The sequence below is a fragment of the Pavona decussata genome, unplaced genomic scaffold (assembly GCF_977016875.1).
Source record: "Pavona decussata unplaced genomic scaffold, jaPavDecu1.1 SCAFFOLD_303, whole genome shotgun sequence".
Lineage (NCBI taxonomy): Eukaryota > Metazoa > Cnidaria > Anthozoa > Scleractinia > Agariciidae > Pavona > Pavona decussata.
In genome coordinates, this window is record NW_028145699.1 from 739,696 (window position 1) to 758,559 (window position 18,864).

At 39.2% G+C, this 18,864-nt stretch overlaps 1 protein-coding gene across 2 annotated transcripts; it reads left to right on the plus strand.

The window, feature by feature from the left end:
* The first annotated feature begins 8,888 nt into the window (after positions 1-8,888).
* On the plus strand, positions 8,889-18,058 carry LOC146454313 (putative skeletal organic matrix protein 5). Of its 2 annotated transcripts, none has more exons than XM_085095623.1 (7): positions 8,889-8,999; positions 14,458-14,569; positions 15,641-15,712; positions 16,123-16,211; positions 16,319-16,353; positions 17,199-17,325; positions 17,404-18,058. In XM_085095623.1, the coding sequence occupies exons 2-7, from the start codon at positions 14,482-14,484 to the stop codon at positions 17,923-17,925; spliced, it is 933 nt and encodes a 310-aa protein (XP_084951749.1). In that variant the 5' UTR covers positions 8,889-8,999; positions 14,458-14,481; the 3' UTR covers positions 17,926-18,058. The 2 variants fall into 2 exon arrangements, with proteins under 2 accessions (XP_084951749.1, XP_084951748.1); XM_085095622.1 differs by lacking the exon at positions 8,889-8,999 and adding an exon at positions 11,100-11,242.
* The last annotated feature ends 806 nt before the right edge of the window (positions 18,059-18,864 follow it).

Sequence of the window (18,864 nt, forward strand, 5' to 3'; positions counted from 1 at the left end):
AAGGAAGTTACTATTTTGTTAGATTTATTTTTGCTCAATAAACTGACGCCAAAAAAAATCTACTTTGACTTTGTTTTACGTTTTCGGCAAGTCGGGATTTTCTTTGATTCATATTCCATTCCTCTTTAAGATTCTGTTCTACCATGGCCGCATCGTAACTGAATTCGTAGGAACGACAGGGACGCACTCCATGGCGGTTCGCGTATTTACGTACATATACTGACGATATAATGTCAAAACACTACAAACATTTTCCGTTCGTGACTCCCTGGGTGTAAAGAACCGGAGCCAAAAAGTTAACAATTTTACATCTTAGCAAAACGTAACACTTCATAAAAATTTATTTCCATGCACCTGAAATTAAAATGAAAGGTAACGTTTATAGTCAGGATGCCGTATTTTCAAAATACAGCTTTTATTACACGTGATAACATTCCAAATTCAGGGATTTGTAAAATGGTAAACAGGCCACGAAGCCGCTGCAAGTACTGGCGATGGCTTATTATGGCGAATGAAACCTTCCTTTCAAAACTGTAGACTGCAAGCGGTCCCTTTCTGGATAGCCGAGAGGGTGCGCTTGCAGCGCAGCAATACTGGAGCCAGGAGAAATAAACGAGTATCCCCCCTCCACTCGTTCGCTCCAGTTTTTTACGACCTCTCGACTATCCAGAAAGGGACTGCTTGCAGTCTATTTCAAAACGTTGACTGAATGAAGTGAAGAGAAGGAAACTGAGATGCATGTGCTATGGCGACGTAACAAGATCAGAACAATGGCCTCACCAAAACCATCCTTCAGTTGCAAGGCACCTTGGAAGAAGGGAAGGAAGGAAGGAAGGAAGGAAGGAAGGAAGGAAGGAAGGAGGGAAGGAAGGAAGAAGACGAAGACAGAGAACACGATGGCCTAATAAAAGAGAAGAATTGCAGGAAAGTACTCTGCTGAAATTCAGACCCGACACACGACCAAGATGGAGTAGACTTTAGCTGGCATACATGGGTCTGTATGGGGGTACTGGATTTTCAACTATAAGTTAAAATTTAAGCCACTTATCACTGAGCTATTAGCTGAAACCTCGGCTATTTCGCAGCTATCAATTAATTATGCTGAATCTCAGTTAGCTTTTACATCTCACGCGTGTTTTTGGTTCTGTATAATACCAAGGGTGTCCCTCTCGCGAATAGTGTCGATTAATATCCGCAGATTTCCGACGAAAGAGTGATTCCAATCCCTGTCGACATTTTACGAACACTGCTTATCATCTTCTGACGACCTCACGACCTCTAGAAAAAACTTGTGTGGTGCTCCGAGCCGTCTCCGTTCGCAACTTATACACCAGGCATGAGCTACACAGTTGTTGACAAGTTATTTGCAAGTAAATGTCACAAAATACTCAGGTAAGGTATAGCCATCTTAGCTGTCAGTAACAAACTGCCATTTCTCAGCTGCCAGTTACAATTTTGGCCAATTCTCAGCTATCATTTAACCCCATGTACACCCTGGTATGCAGTTCCGCAGTGCGACGCCTCGACGACTTTCCCTAGAGTCGAGAGACCAGGCTAAGCCAGCCAAGCATCTGCAGTATTCTACAGAAGATCCTGAAAACGGTTCGAATACTTCAAATCTGAACTATTAAGGATTCCTCAAACTTGGATAGATCATAAAATAGCGAAAATAGGGGATCATCATGCTCGTTTAGGTGTAAATGATCAATAATTTTTTCTTCCGAGCTTTAATAGCTTCAAAGCAAAACCTGAAGGTTCCTTAGTACGTCGGTGCGAGCTCGTGGGCGTGCCGTAACAAAAGAAATCAGTGGGGATGCACAACGCAATTCAATGGAATCCTCTTAAAGAACACAAAGAACTAGTTATAAAGAGAGATTTTTTGAAAGTTAACATCACCAAAATTATTTCACATATTTCTGAGCAGATTACCCATTAATTTGGAATACACAATTTTCATGCCGGGGAAAATAGGTCAAATTGGGAGTCATTATTGTACAGTCTGCTCCATATTGACCTGTTGATCATGCTTGCAAGGTGGCTGTTGCTGGTTATTGATCACGCTTGTCAGCTTTTCAGTCAGTGGATAAAATTCCTGCTGAACTATTTAGTAAAAGCTAACTGGAACAGTACTTTTTTTTACGTTCTACTGTTGAAAATGCTGTTTGGATGGAATCGTCAAGTGCGATTGTTGAACTGAATTAAATGAAAGTGTTTTTCATTATGCTGTTAAAGGTTGTCTTAAATCTCCGAGTCAATGGATGAAATTCTAAAGGCCAACCATTCAGATGAAAGTTACCGAGTACTTATTTTCCTATGTTGTTATTAACGTTTCTATCCTTCTACTTCAAATGATATTTGAGAATTTTACTCCGCTTTTAGCTAAGGTATCCTATTAAGACCTTATAGTGTCATCTCATTCAAGCATGCGACAATGTAACGACAAAATCATCAAAGACACGAAACCGTTTTGACCTCAATGTAAGCAATTGACGTGTTAATTTACTTAAGTTGGACTAGCTAATTCCTCTTTGGTAGCAATTAGGCATAACTTGTGAATGGGTCTGTCGTAGACTGCATTTTCCGTTTTTATCTTTGCTTTCCTTACGAGTCCGTCGTCACCAGGAAATGTTTCGAGTACAACTGCCATCTTCCACGTTCTTCTGGGGGTAGGTTCCATCTCCAAAACAAGATCTCCTTCTCTCAGGTTCTCTCTCTTTCGGTACCATTTGTTTCTGGGTAGCAAGTCTGGTGCGAAATACTTTAGCCAACATTCTTGTACACGCTTTTCTATGCTCCCAACGAGATCCCTCGGATTCACCCTTGATTGCTCTTCTGGCACAAGATGTGGAAAATGATTTCCCATCAAAAGGTCGTTTGGCGTGACAGGTGGACCTTCCCAAATACTATTCGAACTAGGATAAAGCGGTCGCTGATTTACGAGGCAGGTGACTTGTGCAAGATAGGTTCTCCGTTGTTCTTCTGTGAGAACTTGGGTCTTAGATGAAACTTCCAGAGCTCTTCGGACGGATTTGATAAGACTTTTCACTACACCATTTTGATGGCTGGCTTTTGGAACATTGAAACGTACAAGAATATTCTTCACAAGTGGCGCTCTGAATTTTTGGGATGTCCCATTCTTGCGTGGTTTCTTTTAAGTAGTGTTGAGCTCCAATAACGTTTGTTCCACGGTCGGACTAACAGTTTATTTGGATTTCCTCTTAAGGACGTAAATCGTCGGAAGGCCATGAGAAAGGTATCTGTGCTTCTGTCGGTTACTAACTCTAGATAGACTGCTCTTGTAGTCATGCAGGTAAAGATAATTGCATGTGCCTCCTTTAATGTTTTCCTACCAACTCTGATCTGTAGCGGTCCAAACATGTCGATTGCCGTGTTGCTGAATGCTGGGAATCCCACTGCAACTCTTAGCTTAGGGAGCTGGCCCATCAGTTGCTCTAACGTCTTTCTTCTAAGCTTCTTGCAGGTCACACATTTTGCCGTAAGATGCTTTGCCATGTGACGTACACCTATGATCCAAAAACGTCGTCTGGATTCGTAAATGAGGCTTTTGCTGCCGCAATGAGCTCGCTTTTCGTGAAGGCGATCGAGAAGAAGGTGAACAAGTCGATGTCCTTTCGGGAGAATAATCGGGTTGCGTAGCTCATTTGGTAGAGATCTGATATTTTCCAGCCTTTCGTGTGCACGCAATAATCCTTGCTCGTCTTCTGAAGGAATCAACTTTTTGTCAAGCTGGTCTTTGTCGAGGGTTTGTTGGCTCCATTTGAATAGCCAAAGTTTAGCTTCTGATAATTCTTTTGGTGATATTACTTCTCGGATTTTTTCTTTTGTTCTTGCGTTGCTGATAAACCTCAAAACATATGCCATGATCTTCCTGGCTTTTCTGAAGGTTGAGCACGATTTCATAAAATGTTCCTTGATAGGGTTTTCGTCTGCTTGTGACTGGCCAGCTGGATCCTGAACGAATTCGTCGAAGCTCTCTGTTGCCGTTACTTGAACACATTTTGTTACTGATGACTTCTTTTCCTCATTGTTCGGTGAGCCTTCTTTGAAGGCGGGCCACTCTTCTTCAGGGTTCCTTAAGAATTTGGGGCCTTTTAACCAGTCTGCCAGGGCTTCTGGCGAAATTCCTTTGGTTAAGGCAGCGGCTGGGTTGTGGCTTGATTTAACGAAATGGAATTCTTCTGGGCTAATCGTTTCCCGAATTTAAGCTACTCGAACTGAGACGAATGGCTTGAACGTTCTAGGGCAGGTTTTTAACCAAAAACACGATCTGGGAATCTACCGGCGAATTCTAATGCTTCCTCGCATGCCTTGTATATTCTTGCGAGTGAGAGGCATGAGTTCTAGACGAGGTGTTGACTTCTTCTTTAATGAGGACACAAATGCTTTAACCAAGATTGGCCCTTTTCAAGGTAGTCATTGAGGGATTTTCCGTTTGGACCTTTCGCACTTGCATCGAACACTAGTCTGACTTGGGCTGTTCTCGCGGGCGTGAATACCACTTGTAAAGGAAGATACCATTCTGGCTGATTGTGATTCACGTCTGAAGGGGGTATTTCTCTGATGAAGTCTAGTTCTACCAGCTTTTATACTTCAGAGTCGATTATTTCGGTGCAATCCTTTTTCTTGAAGGACTTTTCTGAAGAAATCATATTCTTGTAAGCAGTGTCGTAGTTATATTAATTTGGAGGCCCATTTCCTCTCCAGGGCATTCGAACCTGTACTCTGCCGTCTATGATTTTGGTGGCCTTCGAAATCGATTTGATAAACTTGTTCTCCTGGAGATCGCTATCTCTACACGTACAGAGTTCGGTTGGTCTAACTCCCATCAAATCTTGTGTGAGAAGTTTCTTCATGTCCTCTAGACGCTGACTGTTCCAACATCCACTGAACTAATTCTTGTCGACTCTGATTTACTTGACCAGAAAATGTTCCGATGACATACCACCCGAAACAATTTCGTCTAGCTATCGGCTCTCCGCTTTTTCTCGAGATCACGTGCATGTCATTGAAAGCGTCGGCAAAATCTGTACCAATCAACAGGTCCACTGTGACGCCTGATGATACAAATTGTTTGTGATTGGTTTTAAATGAGCATAACTTTCTAATGCTGTTCTTGAAACAGTTCTCGCTGAACTGCATGGCTTGTTAATGGCATAAGCTTGCAAAGATTTCTGAACACATGTTCCAGGGTCGAGGAAACAGCTAGATCGATGAGCTCCGATTCTTCAGCCTTCTTTTGACCTCCTGCGAGGTTCATCGTGAGATGTGTTTTTTGTAACCACGGATCCCAAGTTTATTTGCAAAATTCTTCGAGATGAAGTTTGTGTTTGAACCACTATCGAGCATAGCTAATACTTCGATGTAATTTCCGTCTTTGTCTTTTTATCTTCACCATTTGGACAGGGCAAAATAGAGAGAACGCTTCTTTTTCCTTGAATATTGTAAATTACAGGCCTCTTGGCTTGTATTTGAAGCCGATACGTTTTCAGGATCTTGTCTGGATTCTGTCGTTGACGTGCCTTCGTTATTAAGGAACGGTGATGGCGTCGAGTGCATTTGTTGCAAGTAGTACCATCAGGTGTTTTACAAATGTTCGTGTGATGAGCTCGTAGGGATTTTCTGCAACGGTTGTTTTGTTTTACAATTTCCCATCATCGGTTTACATCTGCCTTTTGGTAAGTAGGACATGCTGAAAGTAGGTGTCTTAATTCGCATCCAAGCGGGCATTTTTCACCGGTATTTGTGTCGCTTTCGTTGACAATCATGCCAACGAGTTTTTTGGCTGACAAAATCGTCTGTCCTGAATGCTGCTTGATTCTTTGTTGTCCCGAGCTTTCACTGCCTTTTGTCGTGAACTTGTGTCGTTTTCTGGGCCGTTCATGGGCTTTAGACTTGAACCATTGGATTTTGGACTTTGTGCCGTCGTCGTCTGCTCCTTTCTTGAAAAGAATTTTTGACTGAACTGGATATATGTTTATCTTTTCGGAAGAGACTTCGACCAAGCAGATTTTTGAACAAACACCGAGTTTAATAACAATTAAGTTTTGTGTTTTACTTTGTCAAACTACAAAGGGGAAAAAAAAAGAAATATATACGTTACAATATTTTACAGATACGGCTAACTACGGGAATTGCATAAGGTACAAAAAATCACTAAAACTACTTACAATTCTGGTTGCCTTCTCTTCTGACTTTATGAAGCGAGGCACGTACCTATTTATCCTTTTACAAAAATATGCGCGATATGAAAAACACGAATCTTTTAAGGTGGCCTTACACAGCTTTCAAGTATACAGCCGACTAGTAAACATTATTTGTAAACTAGGTACTTCTAAAGAAGGAATAAAGTTTGATACTTCTTGTTGAGCAAGGTGCCGTTGCCATGGCAACACAGCAAGCTATTAACCGTCCACAAATAAAGGTTTTCCTTAATTTCTAGAAAATGCACTCGTTAGATTTTTTCCATTTTTTGTATCCAGAAAAACTCGCAAAATACTGACATAGTGACGCTGCTTTCACGTTATTTTAACAGAGAGATCTATTGTAAATGTTGGTTTTGCACTTTAATGTTTTTTGAAGACACCCTCTGTTAGATTTTGTTTTTTGTTTCTAGGCGAGTTACGCTTTTAGAGAACTACTGTTTTGTCAAATTTCACGAAATTCTAACGAGCGCTTCCTTAGAAAACAGTTCATTTCCATTAAAACAACCAGTCGCAATTTTTTGCTCAAATGCGCATGCGTGGCTTTTAATTAGATTTCCCACAACCCTAGCGCGCGCTTAATAGCATCACTAACAGAATCTGTAAAGCGCGCGCGCAAACTGTGTTCGGCCACCTTAACACGTATTTATTAATCCTTTTACAAAGTCCCAACTTTTACGTAAAAAATATGTGCATTATGCAAAACAGTGTTTGGCTATCTGATGAAACACACTTTCGAGTGTTTGATATGGCTTGTCAAATGATCAATGACTCTTGGAGAAATTCTGAAGGCTAAAGTTGGTAAAATTGTATGGTAATTAGGAACACATATCCAAACCACGGTTACAGTAGTGATTTTCTTTGTTTTCTCTTGATGAATTATGAATGTGTTTAAGAATTCTAATTTCCATTTGGCGTTTTGCTTCAATGTGCTCTATTATTGCCACAAGGGAATTACCTCCTACAGAAACCAAACTCCCAATATGCTTTTTCTGCGCTTGGCGCCGGTTTTTTGTATCAACGTCAAGGTCTGTTTGGAACTCCAATCTGCTATTTACACCAATGTGCTTGAACGGATTAGATATCTTAGGCCCGGGGCGAACATCGAATCTTAAGTCGAACTTTAAAATTCGTCGAACCTATTAATTTTGAAATAGGCGCATGAATGGTGCGACGTTTGCCGCGGGAATGGCGAGTTATCGAAAGTCATTGCTGACATCGTTAACGAGTGCAGTAAAGGTTTTCCACCGTCGTTTTCAATGCCCTATGTCCACTGAAATCAAATGTTGGAGAGATAAAAGCATGCTAAAGGGATATTTAAAGCGGCATAAGATTGCCTAGTGACAAGCAGTTATAGTACGACTTACGACTACGAATATTCCGGCAAGTCTCAAGAGCAGCTATGTTAGTCTCGTCTTACAAACTAGCTTTGTCGGGAAACAAATTTCTTTTTTTTCCATAATTATGTTCGCGTAGGAAAATAAATTACCCTCCTGTTTAGACAAGTTCTCTGTTATCTCTACATTGAATCAAGCAACAGGGGGTCATACACCCTGTTAAAAGTTTTAAAGGCGGATTCAGAAATTTTCCATTTGTAGAGGTCCATGCAAATGACAAGTAACAATTCACACAGTTGACAGGAAATAAATAATTATTGCTTTAAAGTAATGCTTTACCGTGTCTCACCGATATTCTACGAAAGGTAATATTTTACACAGTAACACTGAATTCTAGACAAATGAACAACTATCTATTTACAAAATTTTCCGGGTCTGCTTTTAAAAGTCATTGAGTGTAAATTTCATCCAGGTCAAAATATGTCAAATGCATCTAGTGAAATATAAATTATTCTTATTTTTTTTATTCTTATCTTACAGTCTCTCGTTTGAAATATCAAACAAGGGACGTAGTATAGCCAATTAGCCCCCTACTCACTGAAACGTTTAAACAGCGGCGTTTACACTGAATCGTTCCAAAGGGCAAGAAAAGATATTGGCCTTAACGGTTTTATAGAAGGGCCTCTTTTCTACTACGCAACGAGGTACTTCGTATTCACCTTAGGGTTGTGGATTGATAATTATAAAGTCACTCCTTTCATTTACAACTCTTATTTCCAAGCGTTCTGACAGGTCTAACAGTTTTCGGAGCTGCTTAAGTTCATAATGTAACTGCGATTATAGCTGACTTATTCATTCTTTCTTCCGCAGTTCAAATGTATGAATTTTCATGTATTCACTTTCAAACAATAGGTTTAATGAGCCTAAACAATCCCTCGAACGTGCGTTTTACGTTTTCGTATCGTTTCCGTTTGTCGTCCTGTACAAAACAAAAACGTTAAATGGTCAAATTCAAGGTTCCGCTAAGAACGTGCGAACACGACGGCGAATGTTTCATTTTACTTCTTAACTTGAACGCCACTCCTACCAATTTAATTCATGGGAAGATCGCCATTTCTGAAGAAGTTGAACCGGTTGAAATAAATGCGAAGTACTACACAAATGAAATAAAGTTATATTTTCAGGTGTCGTTTCCGTTGGCGTTTTTAAATATAATTAACAGATATTTTCAAAACGGCACGATGATTGCTATAGTGGCAATCGCACGTTGAAAACTGATGATATCCGCCGCTATCCCCCGCCCCTCCCCATTGAGTGGTTGAAAGTTCTGTGTCTTTTATAATGTTAATTTCCGTTGATCGACAATCAACAAAGTTTACACTTCGCTCTAGCGGATTATCAGTTTGTGTTGCAGGTTAAGGTGAAGCTCAAGGAACTGAAGGTGAGTTTCACAACCAGACGTCTAGAGGGCTCTCTCGATTTATCTTCAATAATAGCCAGACCAATAATCGTAACCTTGATCAAAGCTCTTTCGAAGAGCAGAGTATAGTTGTCTGGAAAATTCAGGGTTACGTAACTTCAAAGAACAAGAGTGTCGCCAAATGTTAGTCAAATTTCACTCATTTCTCGTTGGTAGCTCGATTCTTTCGCAAAGCGGCCTCTGAGTCATTTTCGTTCGACTTTTCGTTATTTATTTACCATCTGAAAACACATTAGCCTGAGACAAAAGTAGTCTTAAAGATATAGCGAGGGACCTCAAGAAACCATCGGGCTTTTATGGAAAGGTCAAATCGAAAACACAATAAATACAAAATAGCGTAGCGTATGTGCTGCATGAACAAATCAGTATTCTTTCAATAAATGAAGGTTTTAAGTAAGTCTTAAGCTGTAAAGATGATGACTACAGAGAAATTTGACGCCCGAAAGATTCGCTCAGTCTCGAAAAATGTCGAATTTTGTTAACCGCTCCTGGCACCCATTTCATTCACATTGGATATTTCACTATTTGAAAAGAGACCCATTTCTAATTGGTCAACGTGAGTCTGACGAAGGAAACAAATGACAAAGAAGAAACTTTTAGTAGCGATGTTTCATTTTCTTGGCGACCCTGCAAGAAGAATTAAAATTTTTATTGATTATTCAAAATTGCTTTACGTGGGCGAATACCGTGGTAAGCTTTAAGAGAAGCAGCGATTCAAAGCATAACTTTCTCGTAAATAAGTTGACACCAACTATATTGAACACTAAAACGTTAGTTTTAGTAGGCCAGGGTAGTCGCTAAATCAATGGAGCGTGGTTTTAAGTTAGCCCTCCCTGTCTACGAGAATGAGTAAATAAATACTAGCGCTCCAGGGGGCGAAAGAAACTCACAAAGGGTGCATTTTGTTTAAAATTAGGCCAGAGGTATTTTATGTTCCAGGAGATGACATACAAGAAAGAAATGATGTTGTTTGCTGGGTATTTGGTTTAAAAGGCTGATGAAAATCTGCGATATTGGAGCTTATGACCCCATCAGCTACAAGTTGAATTTATGTGTTTAATCTCCAATAAGGTCAATGTTAGCCGAGGGAATGCTTCGCGGTAAGAGTTGTATATCCATTTACATTAAAGAGGATACATGTTTTCCCAACTTACATTTGCTGATTAGTGTAAAACGTGATCAGTTATAAAGTTGGCTTTTCGTCAGTGTGTTGTATCAGGGGCAACCGGCAAGAAGAAATGATCGATACACCCAATGAATTAAAAGCAGAGTGACGCAGAAAACATTGTAAATAGATAGTTGTTCATTTGTCTGGAATTGAGTATTACTGTGTAAAATCATAACATTCGCAGAATATCGTCTAGATACGGTAAAACATTACTATAAAGCAGTTTATTTCAGTGCTGTCAACTGTGTGAATTGTCATTTGTCAATTGCATGGACCACTACAAATAGAAATTCCTGAATCGGCCTTTGCTGGCTTAGAAACAGGGTGATATGACCACCTGTTACTTGATTCAATTGATTTTAGAAAACGATTGACGGAAGGAGAAAAAATGATCGCTTACATTAGGGCAAAGGAACTCACTCAAGCAGTGTAAAAAGGCATTTCTGGAAACGTTGCTTTTTAAAAACCGCCGAACATGCCGTAGGCAACCACCCGTTGTTTGTAAGTTCCCGCAGAAAACTGTCAGGGGAAAGTTCTCGATGTCGGCATTAGCTAAAATGAATTTTAATATAAAAAGTCTTTTTTTCCTTTTATAATTACGAATGGAATAAAAACATTATTGCTGAGTAGAGGAGTTTCATAGAACTCTTTTATTAACTGAAGAATAATAAAAGAAATTGAAATCACCCATGATTTTGATGCAAATCAAACAGGCACACACGGTTCGCCTTCTGTCGATATTTCAGAAAGGCTACGGGAACTCTAAATCGGTTTGTTAAACCTGGTAAGGAAATGCGTCCGCATATCCAATTTGTTATTTCAATCAAAACTAACAGATCACTGAAAGCATCGCCATAATTATTGCAAAACTAGTGGGCGATTGTTGCTTGCAACGTCTTCAAGAGTAACGGACCAGTGGCATGTCAGACTCTTGTGATTGATAGCTTTCTCCCCGCCCAGTGTTTATTCTATTTCGTTTGTCGCACCACTGCCTGATATCAGTTTGTGTTCAGAAGTTCCCCGGTGCTGACTAAAGGTGAGTGCTACAACTGGTTCTCTCGCTCTTCTGTAAGATCAGGCCGTAATAGTATGGTGAATAGATCTGCACGCTTTTCCGTAAGATCAGAGCATAACAGTGTCGCAAATACAGAAAACTTTTAGTAGAAAAATATATATGTCTCTCATAATATAAGTCGCATTTCACAGACTCCATAGGCTCGCTTTTGCCAATAGGGATTCCTTGCAGCTCAATTTTGACTCTCTTTGCGTGGCCCGGTCTCCGACTCTCGATCACCTTTTTTGCAAGGCTACACGTTCTGAGAATAGGCCTTATCACGGTTTTCGACGCCATTTTAACGGGTAGGCAAACAGGCTTGAAATAACAGTGTTTGTATGGAAATCCGATGTCAAATAATTTTCATAAAGCATTGCTTCTGAGAAATTCATGAATTGGAGACTTTTGGCAATAGGAAAAGGATTTTAAGAACAAAATTGGAGGGATCTAGCTGTGACAGTAAGCGTCCAGTCGTGTTTTGAACTTTCCATACATTTCCCTGTATTTTTTCCCGCGAACTATTTTTAGTGGCAGCTCACGGCGGGTTCGCTATACAGACAAATGTATGTATTGAGAACACGAATGTGGATGACGGTCTCCGACTCTCGATAAGTTTTTTTGCAAGGCTAGTACACGTCCCGAGAATAGTGGCGAAAGAAAGGGTTGACTTCTCGAAGCATCAAGACGAATTCACCGAGCTGCTGGCATCGAAATAGGATCTCTTTTGATTTGTGTCCATGAATTTCACGAAGGAAATAAGTGTTACAAAATGTTCAAGGAAACTTTCATAACGTTGTTTTCACACTCTCTCGACGTGCTTCGTTTTCTTGATTTTAGTGACTTGTCTTGAGAAGAGGAATTAGAACTAGTATACAGTCAATCTACATCAGGCTTGACCAGAATTTTTGAAATTTGAAGGGGTTTTGAACGTACTGATTTACATGCAAGTTTTGAGCATTGCCTGGGAGATTTCAAATTTCCCGTAGAATATGTCTAATTTATTGACGGCAAGTATCACGGCATCACGTATTTCAAAAATAACAGTTTCCCAAATTATTATTATTATTATTATTATTTTATATTATTATTATTATTATTATTATTAGTATTATTATTATTATCCCGGTTTTAGATCTCAATAACTTTCCTCAGGATTCTGACCATTCTTAGTAAGAAGGGCTTCTGTTCTAAATCCGTGGAGAGTTGAATTTCAATCTTTTCTAGTTGTGCTCCAATCCCTTTTGGAATTGTTCCAAGTGTACCAAATTAATAGTAACAGGTGCTATCATTCCATAATGCCCGGCTCTCTCTTGCTAGGTCTTTACATTTTCTGGACTTTCTCTCTCTGCAGAGATTAAGGGTATAATCCTCTATGCTGTAGCAATATTAAAGGGATAGCTCACCTCTTAACAGATAAAGGATAACCCTCGTCTAAACTTCAGAGCAAGGTAGAATCCTCTAAACTGTAGCATTAAGGGTTAACTGTAGAGATTACGTGTAACCCTCCTCTAAAATAGAAGAACTAAGAATAACCCTCAGCTAAACTGTAGAAAAAGGGATATTCTTCTCCACGACTGCAGACTGCCGAGGTAAGGCGCAATTTTCTCTAAACTGTAGTAATAAGAAGTAATAAGAGAGAACTTTCGGTATAACCTTCTCCTCAACTAGAGGGATAAGGGATAACCTTCCTCCTAACTGTAGGAATAAGGGACAGCCTTTCTTTACACTGTACGGAAAAGGGATAACTCTCCCCTAAATTGCAGGGATAACGTGTAATCATCTAAATTCTACCGAAAAGGGTAACCTTCCACTTAACTGTAGCAACAGGGGATAGACCTCCTCTAAACTGCAGGGATACGGTATATTATCTTCTAAACTTTAGCGCTAAGAGAAAACTCTCCTCTAGGCTGCAGGGATAAGGGATATCCCTTCTTTGAACAATAGGGATAAAGGATAAATCTCTTCTAAATTATGCGGATAAAGGATAATTTTCCTTTTAATTGTAGGAATAAGGTCGAACTGAAGGGATATGTGATAAACAATCATCCCCTGCCTGGTCTTCAATAAAGGCAGACAGGTTGTTGCAAAGAAACAGAAATGTTTCTGAAGACGCGGGCAATAAAACACAAAACGCTAATGCCGACCCTAAAACTGTTGCTTTGAAAGGGTGAGAAAGAAGACAGTAATTAGCAATTTTTCAGTCTGAAAAATTGTTTTTTCATCAAAGTTAGTCAAAGAGTGCGGTAAATAATCACACACTTTTAAACTCACACTTTTAAAGATCTCTGGCACCAGCAAGAATCTTGCTCCAGATCATTTTCAGATGTTGCGGTCTAAGTCATAAATGCTATATATGGTTCATATCAACCTGAGTTGACCAATTGACTTATCGATTCGCTGACTTACTGAGTCACTGACTGACTGATTGACCAACTAATTGGTTGGCCAGTTGAATGACTGACTCGCTGACTAGCTGACGGACCGATTGAAGGAATGACTGAGAATAAGCAGCCGCAAGCTTTTGATTGAAACAGGAAGATACGATAGCATACCCCGTAATGAAAGGGTGTGTAATGTTTGCGACTGTAAAACCATTGAAGATAGAATTCATTTTTTTTATTAGATTGCCAAAGTTACTCTTTTTTAAGAGATATTTTCTTTACTAAAATAGAACCTAGCCTTCCATTTACATCACTATTAGTAAAAGAAACTTTACTATCGCATATAATGAACTCAACTGACTATTGAATAAACACTCAATTAACTTCATTTCAGTTCCTCGTGCTTCGAATTGAGAGATAAACTTCTCTCCGGAATGATTACTTCTACTGTATGAATAGTTCAAAATAAGCTAAGCAAAGACTTCAGTTACTTTATTTATTATTATTATTATTTATTTATTTATTTATTTATTTACTTATTTATTTTATTTTATTCTATTTTGAGTATCTTAAGAAGTAGTTAAAGAATCAATGATTAGCTATTAATAGCCTTTGTAATACTATATTTGTTATAGTCATGCAAATAAAGCTTGTTGTTGTTGTTGTGACTGAAAGGCTGATTGACAGACTGAATTGCTGACTTATTGCTTGACTGACTGTTCAACTAACTGTCTGGAAAGCCAAAAGGTCTCATAGGTGAAGTTTGTTTGATTCCTTTCTAAATTGCGATATTTGATCTGATTTGTTTTTATCCAGGTGTCTGTCTTTTCACCATTTACAATGAAGACTGCTTTTGTTTTCCTGACTCTTCTGATTATAAGCGTCCTTTCAGTTGAAGCGGGTAAAAAAAATAAAAAATGTTGCAGCGGTAAGTGATACCCTTATTTTTATCATTTTTGTAATTTTTTGTCTTTTAAAAATGCCATTAAGTTTTCCATGTATTACGATTTCGTGAACTCGCTGGAAAAGTTTCCGGTTAAAACTTTAAGTACAAAAAATAAACTGCCTTCGTCAAAACACATACCTTGATTAGCATAAACAATCATGTCTAGCAACATTGAAAACTGCTACGAAGTGTGAATAAAAAAAGAATAAGCAGGAACTTCTGCCAACGACATTTTTCTCTCAGATCCTTTGAAACGCTATTTGAGGCTATCTGGAGTGCCTTTAAAGCTTTGTAGGTTCATTTTAGGCCGCGCTATAATAATTTTATCTGTTTGGTCATTCTAGGGCAACCTGAGTCTCTTCGAAATTACAAGGGCATCTTTGTCCATTTCCCGAAAACCTTAGGTCTTATTTCCTTTCCGAAAATCCTAGCTGACCTTTTTTTAGCACCCGAAACGACATTTTATGTCGGCATTAAATTTCCCATATCACCAAAGTTTGAGGTGAAAATTCCCTTCAGAAAATTGTAGGGGATGAAGGGCCTTCCGAACAGATAATTTACCGAGACGATCCGTTGGGTGCCCCTGCCTTTACACTTCAGAACTGTTCCCAGCTAAGAAGAGGAGTATCTCTTCGTAAACAAATTTGAAGTAAAATTGCGGGTGTTGCAAAGCGTTTGCTTTTAATTGAATAGAAATTTGCTGTTGGAAAAACAAAAGTTAATATTCCATCGGGGACTGCAACTAAGATGGATATTGCGTTTTTAAAGATTGCATTGCCTTAGAAATAGCACAGCGATATTTTCTTAATTGTCACTCCCGTTAGAAAGTGGGGTAAGCAGCCAATTAAACCACCATCTTAATGTGAACGGAGCGGGGCAGTGGGGTTAAACCTCAAAAGACATCCTTTCTTGTGGTGAGGCGGGACTAATGAACAAGTGTAATAGTTTTGACAGTTTCCCTAAGAGCGTCTTTCTGAAACACAAATTAGATTTAGATTTAGAGCCAGGATTGGGCATTGGGATTTTCTCAGGCTGTCTGTTTTATTCTCTCAGAAAACAAGGCTAAAATTGCAGCTTTGGAGAAAGAAATGTCTGATCAGAAGAAAAAATTGACACAACAGGAAGGTAATGTATTCTATGCTATTGCCCAAGCCAAATGTAGATTTAAAATAACTATTATGGCTCATGAAACCTTTCTTTTCGAATTAATCCGTTCTCTTGAAATGGGTAGCGAAAAAAAAAAAAAAAATTCTTTCAAATCACATGCGCGTGTCATATTGAACTCAAAGTCTCTCTTTTCAACGGCATAGAAATTGCCTAAACAGAAAGGTAATTCAACTCCAACAACCATTATTATGAAACGAAAGGTAATTTATTTTCCAGCAAAACTTGCTTATAAGACAAGACTGACATAGCTGCTCTTGAGACTCGTATATTTGTACTCGTAGTAGAAGGAATCCTTTACCGCATGCACACAATCTTATGCTTTGGAGATCCCTTTAACATGCTCTTATCTCTCCAACGTTTGCTTTAAGCGGACATAGAGGCGTTGAAAACGACTGTGGAAAACCTTGCTGAATTGGTTAACGCAACTTGCCCATGCAAGCAACCGCCGCCATCGCAGGTATACTGAGCTCCAGTTGATTATTTGTCAGAGTGCGCAGCTTGAGCGCTTTTAATCTTTGCTCTTCAAGTTTTGATCCCAGAGTCTTTTTCTTTCTTTTCGTCCAGGCCTCTTCTTGCCAGGAACTCTACGAGAACGATCCGTAAGTTGACACAATTGTCAGTTCCTTTATTGAAAATAAGTAACAATTACTGCCGTGCATATCGCTTCTTTGTTTTTCAATTCTGAAAGATGGGACGTACGATGCTTTTATACTTATGTCAGATCAACCCTTTATTTCTAAAATGTATAAATTGTTAAATACTCTTATTACTCTTATTATCTAAATACTCTTATTATTATAAAAAAAATCTCTTATTACTAGGTCTTCTGCAAACAAGTCATACAGTTGGGCCTTGCTGGCCGATCACAACTCATTTTTCAGAAAAGTTTGGATTTCAGTCCTTTAATCGGCATTTATCCATAATTACAACGAATCTAAATCGCTCTACAATCAGTTGCGAATCAATACCGAAAATCCGTATCCAACTGATCATGACGGTTGCCTTTTTTTGTGAGTTCTCCAATTTACTCCAATTTGTTGAGCATTAAACTCGGGAAGGTCTTATACACGAAAGACAACAATTTGTTAGAGGCCATCTGAGTGTTAGTTGTTGCTCTATTTTCAGTAGTAGGAACTCTTCTCCTTTTCATTTTGTGGTTGTTTGTTTAGAAAAGTTTCAGATTAAGCGTCGTATATTAAGCCAAAACTAAGATAACCAATCCCTTCAAGCACGTAGATTGGTGTAAATAGGAGACTGAATGTTTAAATCAAACCGCGACGTTGGCAAAAGAAACCGGCGCCAAACGCAGATAAATCATGTTGGGTTTGGTTAACAGTAGGCGGAACTTCCCTTATATATGTGGCAATAACAGAACACATTGAAGCAAAACGTCAGCTTGAAACAGAATTCCAGTCAAATTTCTAAGTGGTCTTTCTTTGTGTAGGTCCATCAAGAGCGGTATGTACAAACTGTTGGTTAATTCACAAGAGACTGTTGTTTACTGCCACATGGGAATCGATGAATGCGGAAATGGAGGCTGGACGACGGTCATGAAGATTGATGGTAAAAAGGTACACCTCTTCCTGTGAGTTTACTTCCTCGTAAATCGATTTTTAGCAATAAAGGGTTTTTTCTGCTCTTAATTGTAGAGGACCTTCCATTACGATTCCGACTACTGGAGCAACAAACAATCCTTCAACGATGCAGGAGGGGAGACTGGGTTTGATGAAATAGAAACCAAATTGCCAACCTACTGGGGCACGCCCTTCTCCAAGATCTGCCTCGGTATGAAAGTTGACGGGCAGGACAGGTTTATTGTGATAAACAACAAGGCCAGTTCATTGTATTCACTGATCGCTGACGGGCAATTCCGCGCCACCACACTGACTCGCGACACATGGAAAAGTTTGGTCGGTGAACAAGCCTCCTTGCAGCTCTACTGTAACCAACAAGGGTTTAACGCTAAAGTTGGAAGTAATGCTAGCGGTCCAAAAGCAAGAATCGGGATCCTTGCAAACGAGCAGAACGACTGTGGCTCATGTGACTCCAGAATCGGCTTTGGTACTGGTGGACCCCATGACGACTCCAACACGTGTGGAAACGAGGCTGAATACAGCCCAGATAATGGAGACAAGCACATCAAAGCCATGGGGTATATTCTGGTGCAGTGAATGCTAAGGCTCACAACAAAGGCGAAGATAACACCAAGTGTTTAATTAGTGTAGTTAATTGGTTTAAGGGATTGGGACTAGTAAGGGATTTGTAAGACAGAGATGAAATAAACAAATGCTTACAAGGTCAAAACGGTCTCGTTTCTTTGATGATTTTGTCGTAGTCGCATGCTGAAGAGAGATGCCATTTTTAAGTCCTAATAGGGCACCCAAGCTAGAAGCGGAGTAAAATTCTCAAATATTATTTGAAGTAAAAGGATTCAAACGTTAATAACAACATAGGAATAGTAATACTCGTAACTTTTATCGTCATGGTCGGACTTTCATCCATTGACTCACAGGTTTAGAACCAACTTTTAATTAAAGCGTAATAAAAAAAAAAAACAGTTTTAGTTGGAACAATCGCACTTGAGGATTTGATCCAAACAGTTCATCCAAACAATTCAACAAAAAGTACTATTCACCTGAATAGTTCAGCTAGGATTTTTATCCATGGACTGAAAAGATGACAAGCATGATCAATAATCAACAGCAACCACCCTGCAAACATGATCAACAGGGCCCCGTTGTTCGAAAGCCGATAAACGTTAATCCACGATTAAAAGTTAACCGAGGTTAAAAATGTTTTTAAAATCCAATTTTAAGCCGCTGGTAAAGAAAAGTCAAAGTCAAAACTGTGGGAGAGAAAGAAATCTTTATTGTTTTGAAATTAAACCAATTAATCCAGGATTAGCTTAATCGGGCTTTGAACTAACAGCTGGGCCCAGAAGTTAGGACCTCAAGTGGTTGTTTCGTTAGGAAACCTGTCCGTTTTAGAGACTTTGTTTGGTCAGTGTTTTTTCCTTTGAACAGTTATTGAGATATTGACTGATTAAGATGCAAGGCACTAAGCCAGTTGCTTTATATATTTTCATGTTCATGTTTTGTATTCGCTAAGTT